Source organism: Orbicella faveolata, unplaced genomic scaffold (assembly GCF_042242905.1).
Source record: "Orbicella faveolata isolate gen_17 unplaced genomic scaffold, um_ofav_v1 contig_13, whole genome shotgun sequence".
NCBI classification, from domain to species: Eukaryota; Metazoa; Cnidaria; class Anthozoa; order Scleractinia; family Merulinidae; genus Orbicella; species Orbicella faveolata.
The window spans coordinates 29947587-29968009 of NW_028301540.1; the positions used below are offsets into that span (position 1 = coordinate 29947587).

The 20423-nt window shown below is 39.0% G+C and overlaps 1 protein-coding gene across 2 annotated transcripts; it reads left to right on the forward strand.

Annotated features, from left to right (window-relative positions):
- The first annotated feature begins 2862 nt into the window (after positions 1-2862).
- LOC110055020 (uncharacterized) lies at positions 2863-20314 on the forward strand. 2 transcript variants are annotated; one of them, XM_089285366.1, is made up of 24 exons: positions 2888-2967; positions 4770-4912; positions 5877-6061; positions 6838-7019; positions 7466-7509; positions 7792-7862; positions 8073-8132; positions 8615-8650; positions 9516-9578; positions 9807-9950; positions 10576-10615; positions 10727-10800; positions 11197-11254; positions 11926-12039; positions 12299-12315; positions 12871-12966; positions 14016-14127; positions 14627-14769; positions 15009-15069; positions 15667-15725; positions 16024-16140; positions 17416-17544; positions 17749-17839; positions 18643-20314. In XM_089285366.1, coding segments are annotated over exons 1-24 (2088 nt in total). In that variant the 5' UTR covers positions 2888-2965; the 3' UTR covers positions 18690-20314. The 2 variants fall into 2 exon arrangements, with proteins under 2 accessions (XP_089141493.1, XP_089141492.1); XM_089285367.1 differs by lacking the exon at positions 4770-4912 and having other exon boundaries at positions 2863-2967.
- Positions 20315-20423: the final 109 nt, after the last annotated feature.

The window sequence follows — 20423 nt, forward strand, 5'->3', positions numbered from 1 at the left end:
CCGTTTTCAGTTACGTTTGAAAAAGCAACTTCAGTCAAGTGGGCAAAACCAACCTGATCAAAAATTTGATACCTTACTTAAAATAAGACCTGATACCCTCTTTCAGACCTGTCTTATAATTAGTTACCTAGTTCAGACCGATGTTAAAGGCATTGTGAAGGGCTTTTGTCGATGGTCTTATCGATAATGATGAAAGAGTCGCTTCTTCAAAAAACATACCGAATTCAAGACTATGAGTGCGAAGACCATACCCTATTTGAAACCAAAACGGCCAAAATCGTTTTGGCTAAAAAACCACACCCTTTGGTGCCGCACATACCTACTGGTACCCCTGGGTGAAAAGAACAGATGACGACTTTCCTTTCAACTATGCCCGTTTCGAGATTTTCTATCAAAGGAATAGATGAAGGCCAACTGAAAAGTAATGACATTTTGCGTCGGACCACTTTTTCAATCCCTTCCCAAGTGATGACGTAATAACCATCCTGATGACGTAATGTTCTCATTCACTAAGTCTCATTCACTAAGTGGCATTAGAAATTGTGACGTATTAAATTCGACCAGGTTGTAGGTTTCATTAAACGATTAATATATGGCATGTGTGAATGAATTTTACTGTTTAATTTTTACACAAAGCTAAGAAGGATTGCGGGGTAGAATGGGCTGATAACTGAGAGGACTCGTGAGTTATGAGCCAAGCACGTCTCTGTGTCCGTGATTTAAAAATGCGCTCGAGTAGCGCACCTTCAAACTACATCTTCAAAAACAATATCTGGGGTCCTACACATCCTAAACAATTATGCTCGGTGAGTACTGTGCTTTAGTTTATCTAAGAGGGCACGGAAGCGAATTCTGCAATCTGATTGGTTCTTTGAGAGAGAGGAAGAACTAAAGAAGTTATTTACCGGCTTAGGGTCGGTCCGTCCGATGTGGTGAAAAACTGTGACCTCGGACTTGAAAATGCTGCCCTCGGCCTGCGACCTCGGGCAACATTTTCAAGAGCTCAGTCACACACAGTTTTTCACTATACGGCCGACCCTAAGCCAGCAAATAACATATATTTCAGTCAGGACACTCGAACCCTGAACACGACACATTTATAGGTACATTTCTTTCTGAATGACTGTAGAATGAGGACTCTGCAAATTAACAAATTTTACACTGTAAAAATGATATCTTGTATTTTTGGAAGACCCTCCATTCTATAGTCACCAAAAGAAATGTTCAAAAAAAGACAGTTTTATGATTCATGGTTAGAGACTGAGTGCCCTTACTGTAAAAGCCTACAGAATTTCTTTACATGTTTCTTTTCGATTCTTTTCTTGTCTTTACTCGTTGGTTTAGTTCTAATTAATTTAAGCAAACGACTGGCGTGTTCTGATTGATTCAGCCTCGTCATTCTGTTCTTTATGGAGGGCCAAGTCTCCGAAGGAAAATGTTGATTCTCTAAAACCCCATAATCTACCGAGCTGTCTGTCTGTCTGTGTCTGTCTGTCTGTCCATTCTTTCTTCCGTTTTATTTAAGTTTCAACGCGATGAAATCTTTTTATTGGTACTTTTGCTTTATTTAGGAGTTCCAACGAGGAGTGTCTCGTTAATTTTTCGTTTTCTTTCCTCTCAGGGTGAAACTTTTCGTTCTTCGGTGTTTTGTCCTGTGTCAAATCACACATTAAAATCTTGGACATTCTGGGATCCTTGCAGTCATGGACAAAACCGACAGAGCTTATTTCAAGTCAACTCAGTCCACGGTACTAAATCTAAATGCTAATTGTGTTCTTTCTTTATGTAGTTAGCATTGGAAAGGTCTCGTACGGTCTGTCTTTGATTGCTGGGTTAATTTGCCCTGGTCATGGAGAAAAACCCTTGAGAAAGTCTTGGAGACTGCTTGAAAAATTGCGAAAAGTCAAAACTCTCGCCTAGGCACTGATTAACTGTGTTTCTTCTAAACAGCACAACAGAGTCAAGCTTGATTTGGGAACCGGCAGACAGTTTATTAAATATATATCCTACATCCATAGACTACTAGACTATTACAAACATGGATCAAAAAACTAACACAAATCTGCTAAAAATTGCATGCTGCTTGCTGTACTTTTTTGCCAATTGCGTAGTATAATGGTACTGCTGACGTAAATTCACAAATCTGAATATATCCACATACGCCGCTATTGGTTCCCTATAGTCTTCTGACTATCATGCATACAGATTTCTCAATTGAGGAGAGACTTTAACCCTACCTGCCTCCTGATGAATATTCACAACAATCGAGAGGAGTACTTTCTATTTCTTAATCATTGAATGAACATGTGGGCCATTTAATAATAACTCCTTGATTAAGACAGTTGAAAATGCCTGTTTCTTAAATGGATCAAGTTCTTGATATTAAAACAGAACGGATTAGTTTGTTGACGTAACATTATCTAGCTAGGTCGAAGAGAAAGAGAACTCAACTTCAAGGGCAGAAATGAAAAGGAAAAGACCCTTCGAGCACAACCAACATTTTTCTGACCAAGGTTTCTTTAGGGGCGTTATGAAAACATCAGGAATTTCGGAGCAGTTAAATTCAGTAGACTAGCACGAATGTTTAGTTTAGTTTTGTTACTTATCAAGAGTATGTCAAGTAGTCTTAGCCGATGAAGCTCTAAAAGCAGAAAAACCACTTTATACCTTTATTAAAAGTCTTATATCCATTACTGAAAAATCCGAAATTTGTGTTCATTAATGATCTAAATATGTTGGGCTTTTAGTAGTTTTCGGCTGCCAATTGTTTATACACAACAGCAACTTATGCTCACAATGAGATTCCTTTGTTTTGCCGCGAGTGTTCGCAACAAAAGACTGAACACCCGTCTTTCCGCTGTTGTCATAGCAACAAGTACATATGTATGTCGATTTCACACCGTTCCAGTAGGTTGTATGACGAAAAACTCGAAAAAATTCACTCCAATTCTTTATCCAGCGTCCAATGTAAGTATTTGTGAATTGTTCATGGTATAGAATATACTACTTCAGTTAGTCATAAGCCGTCTTAAAGTCTTTTGAAGAAGTCAGAAAGGCATTGAAAAGAGCATTTTATAATAGAGGCGCGCAAAATATGTCAAGTTTGGCGCGATGATAACGTAACTTCAACCATTTACACGGCGTTTTATCGTGGTTTGGTGATAACAAACATTACATTTCTATAACGTAAATATTAACTTAAAGACTGTAGTTAGCAAGGGAACTCAGGCATTGTCGAATATTGTAGGGGCTCTCTTTAATCTTTAATTACACGAATGCATTTGAAGAATGCCGGCATTAGCATGCTGTTTCCACACACAGATTGTCATCGTTGTTTGATCTTTGATTCCATTTGACTTCTTGATTTGTTTGTCGTGTTTGACGAAACCACTGACCAACGGCAAGAACTACGATAACTACTCACTCTCCAACACAGCCCGTGCTCCAAATATTTGTTTGGTGGAGTAAATTTAAGATTCATCCGCGAACGTACAATCTTGTAAAGAATTTTAACAACAAGATGAAGTGGCGTTCTCGTGAAATGTTATTTTTAAGTGTATCTGCATGTGTTTTGGTACAACGGTATGATTTTCCATGCCAGTATGAAGTAGAAATGTCATATTAAATGCAGTTATTTCTCATATTCACTCGGTATAAGATGGTGGTATTTATTTCATGAACTAATTTCCATTGATGTTCCACCTTCAGTAGGTTACATTTATAGTGGAAAATTTTGTAGTGTTAGGACGTAAAACGGAGTTCACAACCTGACGTTGACTTTTACATACACTTTAAAAGCATTAAGCTTATAAGTGCATGTACTTGTTTTGAATATCTTTTTTTTTTTACAATTAAACCCAGGATGCCAAACTTCGATTTTCCCAATTCAATTTTTGGCATTTTCTTCAGATATATATAAGCTTATTTTATTTATATTTTACGAACAAGAATTTCCTGATCACTCTAGACAGCTCTTCATAAGAGCCTATGGTAGCCTATTTGGTGGAATACATTTAGGGATATGACAGCAGCTTGTTCACAAATATATAAATATTTTGAAGTCTTGCCGAGAATTTGAGCAAAATTTCAGGCGTTAATTGCGATGTTAAATGAAAGCATTCAGAGCACTAACTAGTACATCCGTCATTATCAGAAAAGTGCCTTATTTTGTAAGATCATTATTGATTATTAAATATTGATCATCCATAAATTAAAGACATCCTAATGCGAACTTTCAATGTGATAACAAGGGAAATTGCCCAAAACAGGGTGAACACCATGTTTTTACCTGGAAAGCATGTTTTTTAAGTAGACGGATCATGTTAACTCTTGGTAGTATCGGCCAACACTATCAACGGATATATGGAGCGACACTAGGTCTATACATTGGCCAAGTATTGGCTGACACTCAACTGATACACATGTGGTGGATATATAGACTAACATTCAGTTCATTGTCGGCCTAGTATCGGTCAATTATGCTGGCCATTACTTGACCAACACACGGCTGACACACATATTGGCCGATGTATCAAACCATACTCGACCGACACCCAACTGATACTCGACCGACTGCCAGCCAATTGTCGACTGATGCTCCGCTGAGTATTGGTCGATAGTGTCAGTTGTCACTACCTAACAGTAAACATGATCCAATTCAAGTAGACAACTCATGATATTGACCTCTGACCAAATTAAGAATTTGAGTGTGTTGTGTTTCGTTGTTCACCTGATATTAAAAACACTCTGTGCATGGATCATTAATGTAGGGATGGAGTAAACCCAGCCCAGTTTGACTCAGGTTATCACCACCATAAAACCCAATGGTTTCATAATGGAAAAGTAGCTGGTGGTATGGCAGGAACAGGGCTTATGTATGGTTCAGAACCAAGAGATAAATTTAACTCTGCTGGTAAGAAAGAACCAATTTTTTTTCTTACATCTTCAGTGGATTGCACCAGGGTTCTCATTAATTTAAGGAGCAGAGGGCTAGTTTTGTGAAGTAGATATCAGTTCAAGTGCCGTAGGGACAAGCCTCTAGGGAGGTCTAGGGGCATGCTCCCCCAAAAATTGAAATTGACAGACTCTGAAAATATGCTATTTTATGCATTTTCTTGGAGATATTTCCTGAAAAAGAAATCAATTTTGGAAAAGGTCAAACTACCAAGAATATTAGGGGATGATAATTTTTTATTCTACAGCAGTAGCATAATCCACCGTAGGAAAAAAGATGGCGGCTGTACATTTTACCACAATACCTTGCGAACCTAACACAGCCTGTAAGGCACAAAGAAAGCCAAATTTTTACAATATTTGTCCCTGAACTAAGGACATTGTGTATGCTAGGTTTGAAGATTTTGTAACTCTTCTGTGCATTTTTATGAACATTGTTAAGGCTTTGGCTTGCTAAGAACTATGCGTAAATTTACCAGTTGTCATCTTTTTTCCTACGAAGGATTGGCAATATACACCACACCCTCACCCCATGTCCCCTCTCTAGCCACGGCCAGTCAAGGTTCAGTCACATTCCAAAAAACCTGACTATGTTTTCCCTAACTTACTCTGGACAACTTACATGTACACACTTATAATCTCACGAAAAGCAGACAGCTGAGTAATCGAAGTAGCCATTTTTTAGCTGTCGGCCAGCACTTGATGAGAACCCTGCGCACTATGACCTGCACTTGTGATTTTTAGTCAATATATATATATATGCACCGTTAGTAAAGTTAAGACTAACTGTGTCTCTGTTTTGCTGTGTTAGATAATTTTTTAGTTCAAATCTCTAGAATGTTCGGATGTTTTGTCCTTTTTGATTTTTTGTCATTGACTACTACTAAAGCATTTTTGATAGCCGATTAAATTTCTGGTTTCAGTTTTTCCTCTGGAGCCCCATAAAGTAAATCCTTCATCGATGCAGGACACTGACAGACCATTAAGCAAGCATTATCATTTACAAAATGCCCACAGCCAAGGCTTTGAGCTAGGATTAACTTCCACAAATGATCCAAGAGCACTGAATGACAGATTCACCAGGAAGCAGCATTTTGTGAGAGGAAAGGTATGTTGGCGCTAAAAGCCCAGACATGTTTGTACCCATCTGTGTGCATTTATGTGCACATAGCATGGCTTGAAAATGGTTAATATGCTCCAGCAACAATTTCCACAGTGGAAACTTTTGTGGGACCTTAGATAGATAGATAGATAAACTTTATTTAAACACGATAATAATTAAAGCTAAAAGCTTGTGGGGTCGTGTATTTAAATTTAACTTTGCTAAAAATTTAAAATTACGATTAAAATGTTTAGATTACAATTCCTAGATTTACAATAAAATTAATTATTTAATTAATTGCTAACTAGAACTATTACTAAGTTAATCTACTATATGATTACAATAAACTAACTAAAACTAATTGTATATAAAGTCACTATGTCTGTGGCGGGTTGTCGAAGCCGACAGGGCGTTAAAGTTAAAATCTTTAAAATAGGCTGTATTTACAACCTGCTTTCTAAGGTCGAAAAAGCTTGAAAAACTTTTATGTTGTTCGTGGTATAAAACTATGTTCCAAAGGACAGATCCCTTATATCTAAGTGAGTCTTCTAGTGCATTTAGCCAAAAAAATATAACAGGAGATAACGTGTTGTTGTAGAATTGGTACCTTTTAGAGGTGACAAACATTTCAAGCCACGCCCACAAAACAGGATCTTGGTACCTCTTAGGGGTTCTTTTCAAAATTTCCGACAAGCACCCCTGTCCATTTTATATGGCAGTCCCCCTGGAGCGACATTATGCACCCCCATAGCTTGACATGAAGTGCATTTTGATTTTCTCAGATACCAGGTGGATCAGCAAGTAACAAGATGATATATGGTACAGATGAACTCCTTCACCAAGCCGGGTTAAAAGAAAATTATAATCCTTCTGGATTTCTTTATGGGACTGAAGCAGCAACTAAGGTTGGAAAGCCGGCTCCAGCACCTCGTCCAAACAACATGATCTGGCTGGAAGAAAGAACGTAAGAAATGAGTTGGAGGATCATGTGTGCTAAAGGCATCAGCGGTCGAGTGTCGATCGATACCCTCAATTGACTCTTGATCAACACTCAATCAATATCCTGATCGATACATGGTTGACACCCAATTGACATCTTGATCAACACTCAACCGACACTCAATCAACAGTTGGTCAATAGTTGGCCGGGACTCTCCACTGACTCATACACATCGATTGAAAATTAGTCAACTATCGACCAAGTGTCCAGCAAGATGTCGATGGAGTGTTCACTAAGTATTGATCAAGTGTTGATTGAGAGTACTGATTGAGGATATTGATTGACACTCAACTGCGGATGCCTTTAGTACACATGATCTGAGTTGGATATGCCAAGGCCAGATAAACCCTTTGTGCCAGAATTTTTTTAATGAATTGCAATTTATTTGTTGCTACAAATCTTTATTTCAGGGAAAAAGAAGCAGTTAAGAATAAGAAATTAGCCTCAACACAAGGTAGGACCACGAATGTGTTCCTGATTGTTGTTTATTGATGAAGTTTTTTTGTAGTATATGGTGTTCCATGCTAATGACTAAATGCTATTTATTTTAATGTGCATTTAATTAATATTTTTTATTGTACTCAATTAATTCAGTAGACATTCAGATGAAGGTTTTAATTAACGTACTCATACTTACTTAATGTACTATCACTTGTCATGAGGTATATTTATATGTATGTGGTATTTTGAATTTGTGTATGCTTTGCATTTAACTTTCTTTCTTGTTTGCAAACAGATGAATTTCTAGCAAGGCATTTGGAAGAGAAAGCAAGGATGCGACAGGCACAACAAGAAGAGAAGAGAAAGGTATTGTTCAGTCTATATTCAGGATATATTTTTTATTAATTAATCCTCTTGTGGACTTTGAATCATTGACAAGTCCTGATCAGTTTGGTTCCAGTACTGAATGTCATTAATTGGATGTCCATTTAAATATATGCTACATAATGTTTTACCTTAGTTATAAACACATTTAAAGCATATGCTTGAAACCTGCCATTTTTTCATAAATCTCAGGACTTGGAAGATCTGAAGAACTATGACCCTTGGGGACGACCAGGTGGAGGGGCACCTATTGTGAGTTGATACTATTTTGTAGTTTTGGTTAATAAGATTGCTTAATTGCCCTCTTTGCCATGTGGTGGGTCACATGGCAAAGTTTTAAGTATAGGGGGGAGGGTGAGAAGAATCACAATGATCTAAGGATGTGTGATACAATACGATACAATAACTTTATTTAATATATAGTAACGTTATTTCCATCAGTCTATAATTTATGTTGATGTGTGTATGTGTACATGTATATCTAACCAAATAAAGAATGTGAAGAACAAGTTAAATGTGAATTAAAATTAAACACATGTGTCTTTATGTAATCGAATGTGACTGTAGGAATAACTTGTTGAATTATACTTGCAGTACTATGATGTGAGCCATTCGGACCACTTGCTTCATTTCTTCTCTTTTAAGTATCTAATTAAGCTATTTTTTTTCTCAGACATTCCCACAATGTCTTTGTTCAGTGTAGGTCTGATTTTCTTTTCTTTTGTTCATTTCAGACATCTGAGGTAATAACCAGTGGTTCCCATCATGTGGTAAATAAAATTTTTCAAAAGGAAACTTTGTTTCCCTTGCCAAGTGTGTTATTCATAAGTATACACAGGTAGTATTACTTCTGGATTTTACTGCTGACTCAGTGATCTATGGTTTTGCTGTCCTGCAGCCCTCAACTTTCCAGATCATGTGTACTAAAGCATGCACAGTTGAGTGTTGATTGATACCCTCAATCGACACTCCAGCGACACCTCGGTTGACACTCCATTGATCAGTCGACAGTTGACTAATTTTCGATTGATTCATATGAGTTGGTCGACACTCAAATGACTATCAACTGACTGTTGATCAGACAACAGAGTGTCGACGGAGTATTGATTGGGATGTTGATCAAGATGTCCCTCTCAAGGGTATCGATCAAGAGTATCGATCGACACTCGACTGTGGATGTCCTTAGTACAGATGTATGATCTTACTGTCCTAATTAATTTAATTTACTGTGAGTCTTAGGAGCTGCCAGAATTTCTACATGGGTTCAAGGTGGGGTTGGATGGGGGATTTCAAACAAAAACAAAAAATACATCCCATAATAGGAGTATAGAGATACTTCCTAAAAACAAAAAATTTACAAGTACACTCAGTCAGAAAAAGTAAACTTTTAGTAGCTAGGAGTTTTGCCTCAGGCTGTATAAACATGGGAGTGGTCATATTTTTTAGGGATAATATTTATTATTTTGGAGAGTATTTACCAGCAGCTGTTTTTGTGTGTAACTGTACAAGTTAACACTGAAGTGTCTAAGTTAGGTGAATGTACTGCCCTTACATAGGTTAAAACATCAATGAATAATATTGCTTCCATATAATTTATTCTTAAAAACTTATTGTGTACTATAAATCTTTTCACAGTCTGGTAGTGATGAAAAACCTGACGCAAAAAGAACAAAAAATGTCAAGAACCTTGTTCAAGAGGTATGTAATGAACTTTGAAATATAGTGTGTTAAATCTGCTGCTAGTAACCATAACCCAAGTCTAAGTTCTCCTGAAGTGTATGTGGCTGATCTCTAAGAAGCCTAAAAATGGCCTTAAGGCTTCATTGTATGTCTAACTTATTAAGCTGGGGACAGTACTACAGGGTTCCTTAACTTCTCCCTTTATGATCAAGACAAAGTTTTCATATTTTTTTTTTGTATGGGAAGCCTTATCAACCATATGGAGGCCATCAAGGTGGAGGAGGTGCTCCAAACAGAACAGAGTCAGGAAAAGTTGCTGCAGGTTTCCGTACTGATCCTGAGCTTAGATTTCCGAGACATGCATCTAAAGCTAATGTGGAACCTGTTTTGGTGAGTATGGTGGTTCCACAAATTTACTTTGTTCAACCACTCTGAAGTTTATATTCAGGAAAATACTGCTGTGGATGTGAGTATCAGAAACGTCCAAGTGACAGTGACATACCAATTTACAAATACTTTGAAATGATATTGGTTTGAAAATAGTACCCCCTCAATGTGCCCTTTACATAAGGTAACGTCTGCATGCGAGCCAAGTGGCCCATCAGGCCGGAGCTTATCCCCGTTTCTGTAGCATGAAGCGACTAGGAGTATTTCTACTCCCCCCTGGATGGGTTGCTAGTCCATCACAGGGTTACCCCCAGCATAAAGTTCGCCAGTACCCATTTATACACCTGGGTGGAGAGAGGCACTGTGAGAGTAAAGTGTCTTGCCCAAGAACACAACACAATGTCCCCGGCCAGGGCTCAAACCTGGACCGCTCGATCCGGAGACGAGCGCACTAACCATGAGGCCACTGTGCCTCCCACGTGCCCTTTACATAGAAAACCCATTTTATCTGACTATTAAGCTATAACCGGATTTACCTAATGTTAAGTTTTGTTGTATATAGTCAATATAGTGATGTCATGGATTTCTGTTATCGACTGATTGTTGTAACTACTCACTGTTTTTATAGAGGTATGGTGGAAGAAATGAGCGATACAAACAGGAGTTAGGTAGGATTTTTTTCTGTTGCAACCATTTTTTAAGATAAAAGAAAATTGAATTTATAACAGGTAATTATGAAGCTGCTTGTAGCTGACGACGATGTATAAATGTTATTTCAGATTCGATGATTGAAGGTTCAAGGACTAGAAAACTGCTTCAAAGAGAAAAGAGCATTGAAGAGGAAATTCATCATGTGAGTTGATAAACCGTTATAATAATTATAATAAATATTTTAAAACGTTTTCCATTCAATTCCTGTAGAACCTCATTTAATTATCACCATTGTGACTGGCTTTCTTGAAGGTGATTCTTGAAGTTCATCCTCAGCAGGTTCCTCAGCCAGGATTTGAAAAGTGGGCCTCCAAAATGTGGTATAGGGCCTGTTCAAATGGAAAATAAAACAGCTTTCTTTAAAAAGTGGCTGTCCACAGGACGCCTGGACACCCATCTGGCAAAAAGCCTGATCCTCAGTTTAACCTGCCCAAAGCTCTTAAAAAAAACTTTTGGGGTCAAAACAGCTGCTTATAACTGGGAAATACCTACAAATTGTTTTAAAGGTAACTTATAAAATTGTTTAATTTTTTTTCAGTGTAATACAGACCCTTTTGGAAGAGAAGGTGCTGGGGCACCCAGAAAAACAGGCTCAGGTACTGTACTAATAAACTGCTGCATTATTTTCCATGGGGGATCCAGTTGTCTATAGTGATACATGTAGCTTGTTGGTCCCGTTTGGAATTAAGTGTCATGTTTTTTAACCTGGTAAAATGGCACATGGAAACCTACCCTTCACTGGAATAGTTGTGACAGCCTGTCTGGACAGTGTATAGTTACTTTGTGCTATGACAACTGGGATGAGCAGAGTGGGAAACTTGAGACTGACAAGAAACATTAGTTCATTTCCAGTTAATTACATACACTGTAGTGTGATGCAGGCCAGTGTGAGTCAGTCATGGCTACTTGAGATAGAATTTTGTCCTTTCCAATGTTATTGGAGGAAAAAATTTTTTTATTAGTTAATTGTTTTAGAAACACCTATGTACACACTGTAAATAAGGCAATCTTTTATCCAACTTGGTGCACAATAAATTCCTGTAATACAGGTTGTAGACTTTCTCAGAGTCCTTTGCAGTTTTAGTTAATCCAAATACACACTTTGCTCTCCTTTTCTTCCCTTGGGTTTTGAGCATTGTATAAATTTTTCTTGCCCTGAGCTCAACTTGTGGACAAGTCTACACACGCTGCACAAAACCTTTCTTAATGAAGTTGACAGAAGTAAAGGAATACATGCAAACATCTTTTTTTTTATTTACTGATATAGGTACTGTAAAAGCCAGTTATCCTACAACACTGTCAAAAGACATTGAAGAGCTTCGGCATGGGAGCCGCAGGTATCCGCAAGCCTTCAATCAAGGCTTGAATGAAACAAGTTCATGTAAGTGTCTAATACTCTGTTATAAACTTAAACGTTACTGTCCATTAATTGCAGAGAAAACTTCCATTGGCGAGTTTTACTCTGTTGGACAGAGTAAAACAGTAGTTATCTTTTTGTATTTATAATCAAAAAATCTCTACTAACTAATGTTAACTCGGTAAATAGTGCACAATAGCGAAAGTTGAAGTTGAAATATTTCCATTGACTATTTTTATTTTGATTGTCAAATGTTACTATTTCTTTTTTGTTTTGTTTTCAGATCAAGATAAACCCCAGGTGAGGAACTCCGGCTGTGGTTGTTTAATTGTATTTTTTGACTCTTCAACTACACTAACTGTTTTTTAGTTTTACACGTTTGGAAACAAATCATTGTCTTTTGCACTCCTAATGATTTAGACTGGCATGCTAAATGACATGTAACTTACATACAGTAACGAAAAAACGCATGTTTCGTCTCAGATCCCCCGGAGGGGGGGGGGGGACTCCCACATAACAAAACGGGGCTGCTCATCGGAAATGTTGAAAATAACCCCTAAGAGGTACCAAGATCGTGTTTTGGGGGCGTGGCTTGAAATTTTTTTCACCCTAAGAAGTACCAATTCTAAAAGAATACATTATCTCCTGTCATATTTTTTCGGCTCAATACCCTAAAAGGTTCCTCCAAAACTTCCGCTGTGGACCTTTTGAGGCTGAACACCCCACCAAGTACGATGAGCACCCCCGTCCTTTTTATATGGGAGTTTCCCTCCCCCCGGTTCTCAGACAACCTGCTCTTCTCAAAATAAATATGTCATGATGCATTGTACTGATCGATATATTGACCTTTTTTAGTATAATCCTTGGGGTAAAGGGCACGGAAATCCTCCAATGTTTGATAGACAAGGACGAATGGTTAAACCTGCGCGAGATAGGGACGAGAATGACTTGGTAAGGAAAACTCATATTTTGTTTTCAAAAATTAAACCCAAGAGTAAGAGAGTGGTGTTTAATTTCTCTTTGTACTGTCAGGATAATCGGACATACGGAAAATACACGGTGACTATGACAAAAGCTTTGTTTATTTTCCCGTATCTAAGATTTTGTGGTATACTTGGAAACTAGCGTACGGTTTAGAAAAACGTGCTGAGTGCGTTAATCAGAGGATTGTGTGATTGATGGTGGACTAATTTTCAAGAGACACCTACCAAACAAAGTACATAATATAAATTGTGATGGCCGACCTCCTTTTAGAAATAAGAATGAAAACGCTCAACTCTTTTAGAGCGGTAAGGTCGGTTCTTGAGCCTGTTTAGCATCCTGTACTTTTCAAAATCTCAGTCTCGGGTTTATTCTTAAAAAATATTCTTAAAATTTCGCAAATTTCGGCCACGATATTCGTATAAAACATATTCTTATAAACGCTTTCCACGCATACAGAAGTGCGGAAATTGAAAGAACTGAAGAATCTCAGGACTTCATACATGTAGTCAATAGTGACATTAATGTGGTCGGGAGGAAAAACATGATGTCCTGACCACACTAATGCGTTTTTAAAAGTATCCGTTTTCGTATGAACCAAAACGAAGCAAAATATTTTCGTCCACACTAGCGTTTTCGTTTTGTTTTCACCTGTGCACACTAATCCGTTTCCGTTTGAAAACGCATACTTTTTGATGTGTTTTTGCCTATCGTTCCGGCTAAAACGACCGAGAACGCTGATGGAAACGACAGTATATGAGGCTTTCTTCGGCACTGTTTTCAAAGCCTCCGTTTTCACCTGTCCACACTGGAAACGGAGCGTTTTCAAAACGATGCCTTTTCAAAAGGCTCTACTTTCGAAACCGTTTTCGAAAGCCTCCGTTTTCATCAGCGTTTTCGGTCGTTTTACTGAGGACGATCGGCGGGAACATATCAAAAAGTATGCGTTTTCATACGAAAATGGAATGGTGTGGTCGGGACCGTAGCTAACCACTGAGTCTATCATGTCATCTAAACAGAAGGGCATTGGTATTGACGTTAATCGACCAGGCGCTGGGGCTCCAAATGTCGACAAAAGTGGAAACTTGAAAGTAAGGAAAGGACAAACATTGACGAAAAGTTCAAGCGGACGTAAGTATTCAACAGTTCGTGTTCCTCTCTTTGTCATTCCTGTGGCTTTGATTAAAGACTACGAGTAGTCGGTCTTTCGAAGTCCGTCGCGCGTGACGCGAAAGAAAACCGCGAGGAAAAAAATTGCCGCGCGAAATCCTGGGGGCGAGGAGCACGCGACCGGGAATACGCGCGGCCATTTTTTCCTCGCGGTTTTCTTTCGCGTCACGCGCGATGGACTCAGCTAAAGAGGGACTGCTTGTAGTCCATTTTGATTAGGTCGAATATTGAAGGTCTATCTAGCAAAATTGTCAAATAATGGCCACATTCATTTGTTGCCATTCAATGCCCTTGTGAACAAGTTATTTTTGTGTATTCATGAACCTGCATCCGAAGTCAGCAAATCCTCGTAGTAGCACCCGAGAAATTTTTGAGTCTAATCTTATTTTCAATCAGAAAAAGCTCAAGAGTTCCGGACAGTTTGAAAATGTTTTATTGAATGATTTCTGTCCAACTTTAGAAACAATTCAACGTGATTTCAGTCCTGTCAATCAGCGTGACGTTTACGACCCCTGGGGAAGATCCGGAGCGGGAGCCCCCATAAAGGACCCCGAAGGACAAATTCAAACACGTACCGCTGGCAAAGTGGCTCATGATTCAAGTGTAAGTATAGAGCTGGTCAGATTCTCAAGGCCTATTGCCAAGAAACAGTACTTACTAGCTTCTTAACTTGGTAGAACTTTTTGAATCTCGTCCCTGGTTTTGAATTTTTATTTTCATGTTTTTGTCATTCGATAGTCTTTCTAAATACAATAATTCACTTTGTAATAGGTTCAACACGATGAAAGAATTTTGGATCAGAAAGTTTGATACTAATCCGCTCTCTATCTTTACCTTCCTAGGCATTTTCGGCAAATGGCAAGAGAGACGTAAGAGCTAAGCAGGAACTTCTCACAACTTTACGTACGTTTTCAACTTTCACAAGGGTAGCTAATCTCCGTTACGGATAATCCTCTACCAAGTTTTTAAGAAAAACATGAGAAAACAGCAACAAAGCAAAACAAGCAAAAAATGGTTTAAAAGAATCAGTGCTTTTCATCATTTTCCTATAAAGTGCTTTGCGAATGGTCGTGTTTGTGCCTGATTAGACCAATGTATATCTGGGTTATTTACCAAGCATGAGGCTAAAATGGCTGGATATTGACCAAGTTCTTTTTTTGCGTGTTTATGGACCTCGACTCCCTCTCGGTCCGTCAACACGCAGAAAAGAGCGAGGCCAATATCCAGTCATCGTGGCTGCACAAGCTTGGCCAATAAAGGATTTATTACATCGAAAAAGAGAACTTTCTTCTTCCGGGACACAGCGGGTAATCCCGAGCGGGCAAGATAACGCCATCTTGCCCGCTCGGGTAGCCAATCACAGTGCAGGATTCGGTTCATCTGGCCCGCTCACGGAGCTAGCCATATAATAAAAGACCGTGTATAAGGAGGAGACGTTTGTCTGTATTATCATTTAGTTTACACCATTTGATAGATAGTTTTATTGATTGCACTCAACAGAGGAAATGTCTGAAGAAAGCAGACAACGACGGAGGGCCGAATATGAAGATCTATTAACTGTAAGTATTTTCATGCCTGTAGTTTGTCACAAAACCTGATCCATACCGCGGGTGATTTGATTTTGTTTCTGTTACGTTTCTGATTTATTGATACATTTTGATTCATACATGCGGCTAAAATAAGCATTTACTGAACAAATGCTGCACACCCGAGAAAAAACAAAAAACAAAAACAGGTGTCAAATTACACCCCTACGTCCCCTCTAAAGGCCACTTTACTACAACGGCCACTTCCCCCTGTCCTCAAGGTGGCCGTTGTGGAGAGGTTTGACTGTACATGCGTGCCGTTTGTTTTTAGGGTGAAAAGGACGTTGCTTCTTGGCTGCGATCAGGTGTTGTGGGACAGCCTAGTTATGATGCCACCACCAAAGAGATAATTGCTCAAAAGAAACAAACTTCAGATGTCACATCGCAGGTAAACGTAAAAAACAACAGCAAAACGTGGTAAAAGAATGTTGTATTTTTAAGTGATCTACTTCACAGCCGTTAGTTGGGTTGTGAAAACGCGTAACAAATTTTGGGACAAGACATAGCAAGAAGCTTGCTTGTCGATCACAATAGGGACCTTACGCATGTACAACGGCGAGGACGAGTCCTAGTAAAAGATGTGTTTCTGTTTTACTTTGGAATTTCGCATTTATTTGGAACTATTCAGTGTGTTTGTCGCTATTAAAACTTGTCCCTGCTGAATATGCTACGAATGCGTTCAGTTTCAAATAGATTTACGAAAAATTAGCCGTTGGGGTTCACGTTCTCCAGACAACGCAGAATTTGGTCATTTCACGTTGTTGTTTTGCAGAGGACGGCAAAAAAATGTACCAAGAATTACAACGCACGTGCACAGCCATTGTTTTTCTTTTGAAACCTTTTGTTTGGTGACGTTCTCGTTGCGGTTGCCGTCGTGTTTTGTGTAAGGTATATCGGTTATGAACGAGGGTAAAAAGCCCATTTTTGTACCTGAACTGAACTGGACCTAGCTGGCTTGATCATCATCGATCCTAGCTTGCAATGGAGACTGGGTAGTAGGACTTGACGTAAAGCTGTTGAAGGTATTTCTGTTACATGACTCCCCACTGCAAGTTAGCTGCATTCCAGTCCTGAAAATATGAAAACGGTCTGTTGCTTAGGATTAAGTTATGTAACGCTCTCTCTTGGTATACCACGGAATATCCTACTCGTCACTTGTATTTCCTCGCTACACACTCTCGCCTTTACTATTTTATACCATGCCATAGAAAATGCACTGTCCAACACAATCACTTTGTTAGCGAGAAAACCATGACGGCGACGGCAACACGAACGTCGCTAAACAAAAGGTTTAGTGAGCAGAACAATGGCTGTGCACGTGCGTTATAATTCCTGGTACATTTCTTTGCCGTCCTCTGAAAAACAACAACGTGAAATGACCGAAGTCTGCGTTGTCCGTAGAACGTGAACCACGACGGCTAATTTTTTTATTTTTATTTCAAATGTTTCGCACTGTCCCAGATTCAGTTTCGTGATAGTTTTGACGCTGTCCTGGTTTCTTAAACTCCCTAATGCGACATACGCTCGGCGCATGATGGGAAGGTTAGATGTAATACCGTCGAATATACAACGGCGCTCCTGTATACTGATTGACTGTATTTTATATGGCGTGGTGTAAATGGTAACATTTGCCCTTCTTATTCCAAGTTATTCTTTCGATCAGGTTTTAAATATCAGGAGACAGAAGAACGAAAAAAGCCGCGAATACCATACTGATTTGGAGACTCAAGCACGGGAGAGATATCAGCATCGCAAACAGAGCCAAGAGGAGCAGAGGGTCAAGTCGGTAGAGGTACGTGACCGTCACACAATAAAAGGGTTTTGAGAGTTGTGTCACGCCAAGAGTTGGCGTTTGTTTTAAACTTCACTGCAATACCTCAGTTGTTTAATTTGAAGGCAATTTCCGTTAAGAGTCCAAGTTTATAAAGATATACATTTATGTTGTCGTGTCTTCTCGAATATGCTCAGATTTAAGAGTCGCCGTCTGTTTTTTCAGCATTTAAAGACAATGGACGGTATATGGGGGAGGCCTGGTGCAGGTGCTCCACTCAGACGGCAACATGTAGATTTTGCAAGGAAGCAGAAACGTAAGTAATCACGTCGTTTTAAATGGCTAGAAAACAAACATCGCGTTCATACCTCCTTGAAATTAACAGGTCCTTTGATTTGGTCGTGGTTAAAATGGTTGAGATACGTAGTTAGATGTGCTAAATGGTAATGTAATTTATTAGTTCTTTGAAATTGATTCGTTGTGAGAATAAACTCCAAAGGTGAAAGTCGTTTTAACGTTTTGTCTGTTTCATTTCGTTTGTTTTGTGTAACAAAATGGTAATAGTGTGATGAAGTCAGTAAGGCTTGGAACTTTGGATAATCTTAATCTTTAAATGTGAATTTTTTTGCTGACGTCATTGTTTACATTTTTCCTCATTGACATACGACTTTGCGCGGAGAAGGCATCACGCTAGACACCAATTGACTACGAACATGTAAAGAGCCTGTGAAACTTAATAATTGGTCAAATTTGGGCTCTTTGGGTGTAATATTCGAGGAGAAATTGGCTTTCAAAAACTGCAAAATTTCTGGGTGTCGAAAGCGCTAATGAGCTCATGCATTCTTTGTAAAATTTTGAGTTTTTAAACCCGAGTCGCACAAAAAGTATTCAATACATCAAGCTCAAATTCCTTGGGACAGTTAATCGCCCTGTGCCCTTTCAATATTCCGAACTTATGTTTTTGTAGCTTCATCAGGAACTGTATCGCTTATGCTAATGGGACAAATATTGTAAACATAGATTCTCCTATAGCCAAGAATGAAGTTACTAGATGTCGGAAGCTTGCTTAATCCTTTGTATTATTTCTTCTCTGACTTGTATTTTGTTGTTCTTTTCTAGTTGGTCTTGTTCCTGCTGATTCATCGTTCACATACAGAGACGCATAGATCACCTTGAATTCCACTTTGTATTACACTAAATAAATAGAAATAACAATTTTTTACTTGAGAAGGCGGGACTTCACTAAAGGACTGTACATACAATGTGCTTCTACAAGTTTTTATATGCGCTATTGTATGCATAGCAACTATTTTTCTAATGTAGCAGTTTGACTACAATTACTCGTACTTTCAGACCATCAAATACTAAATTATTACTCTATCGTACATTAAATATGTCCGTTATAACAGCGGAAAAAAAGGAAAAACATTTTACTGCAGGATAAGCTCTGTTCTGGTCTTGAAGCCTAAAATGGGCAATGTCTGTCACACACGTCAATGTAAAAAGTTTGACTTTAATTTGTATCAATCAGCAATGATGAAGAATTACATTATCATAGTCGTTAGCTAGTCATCTAACCTTCACTACGGTATCCCTGAAACAGATCTCTGATTTGTATATATGTATACTGGAGTGGTAGCCATAATAAATATATTCTTTGAGTTGTTGGTAGGTAGGTAAAGTCTGCATACGGGCGAAGTGGCCCACCAGGCCGGAGCTCATCCCGGTTTCTGTAGCGTGAAGCGGCTGGGAGTATTTCTACTCCCCCCTGGATGGGATGCTAGTCCATCGCAGGGTTACCCCCAGCATTTAGTTCGCCGGTACCCATTCATACACCTGGGTGGAGAGAGCCACTGTGAGAGTGAAGTGTACCCGGACCGCTCGATCCGGAGACGAGCGCACTAACCATGAAGCCACTGCGAGTTCGAGTTGTTGCCGAATTCCTTATTGTATTCCTGGTGCAAAAGCCTTCCATGATTAGGAAATCAAATAAGACGACATGTTCTTTTTCCTTTCTAGACTACTTCTTGTTGCCAACCTCGTTTCCAGGGCTTTTCCCTTGTCTGATTGCGTTTGACAAATTTTCCACGACCTGTTTAGGTAGTGTTTTCCACACTACGCCGGTTAGGCCTACCGTTCACATTAATCCGCGTCGAAAACGGAGCTTTTCGAAAACGCTCTTCAAACCGGAGGAATTTGAACACGCCAGCTTTGCGTTTTAATGTGGACGAAAAACATTTTGAAAACCAAGCTTTTAGAAAACGATGACGTCACGATAATCACGTGATTTCCCTGCCCGAGTTTTCCTCAAATGGTCGGTGATTGTTGCGTTCTCAAATTTCTCTGGCGTGATGTGGACGGAAAACATTTGATGCGTTTTCAGAGGGCAACCTCTGTTTTCAAATTCCTCCAGCGTAGTGTGGACGGAAAACATTTGATGCGTTTTCAGAGGGCAACCTCTGTTTTCAAATTCCTCCAGCGTAGTGTGGACGGAAAACGTTTGATGCGTTTTCAGAGGGAAACCTCGATTTTCAAATTTCTCCGGTGCAGTGTGGACGGGACCTTGATGTTTTCTGATCGGTGTAACGGCTCCTAAATGCACGCGCAAATGACGATCGAATTTACTAGGGACAGGCAACCTGAACGGTATGATAACGGCAACCCTTTTCCACCAGAAATAAACAAGCTTGTATAACTGGCGTGTTACTCTCTGATTCTAACCTGGAGTTAGCTTTCCTTTTCCCCTGATAAAAGTTACTTTTGGCCAACCGAAAATGTTTTGGCCGTATCTTAGATAAAAAAAAAAATGAAAAAAAAATTGTGTTCAGTCTTTTGATTATCCTTGCACATTTTAAATTCATTCTCAGCCTAAATCTAGAAAAAAAACCCGAAGAGATCAT

Coding starts and splice junctions, on each gene's coding strand:
- LOC110055020 (XM_089285366.1), top strand. Junction 11,255..11,925: donor ACCCAGAAAAACAGGCTCAG/GTACTGTACTAA, acceptor TTACTGATATAG/GTACTGTAAAAGCCAGTTAT. Junction 17,840..18,642: donor TTTTGCAAGGAAGCAGAAAC/GTAAGTAATCAC, acceptor GTTCTTTTCTAG/TTGGTCTTGTTCCTGCTGAT.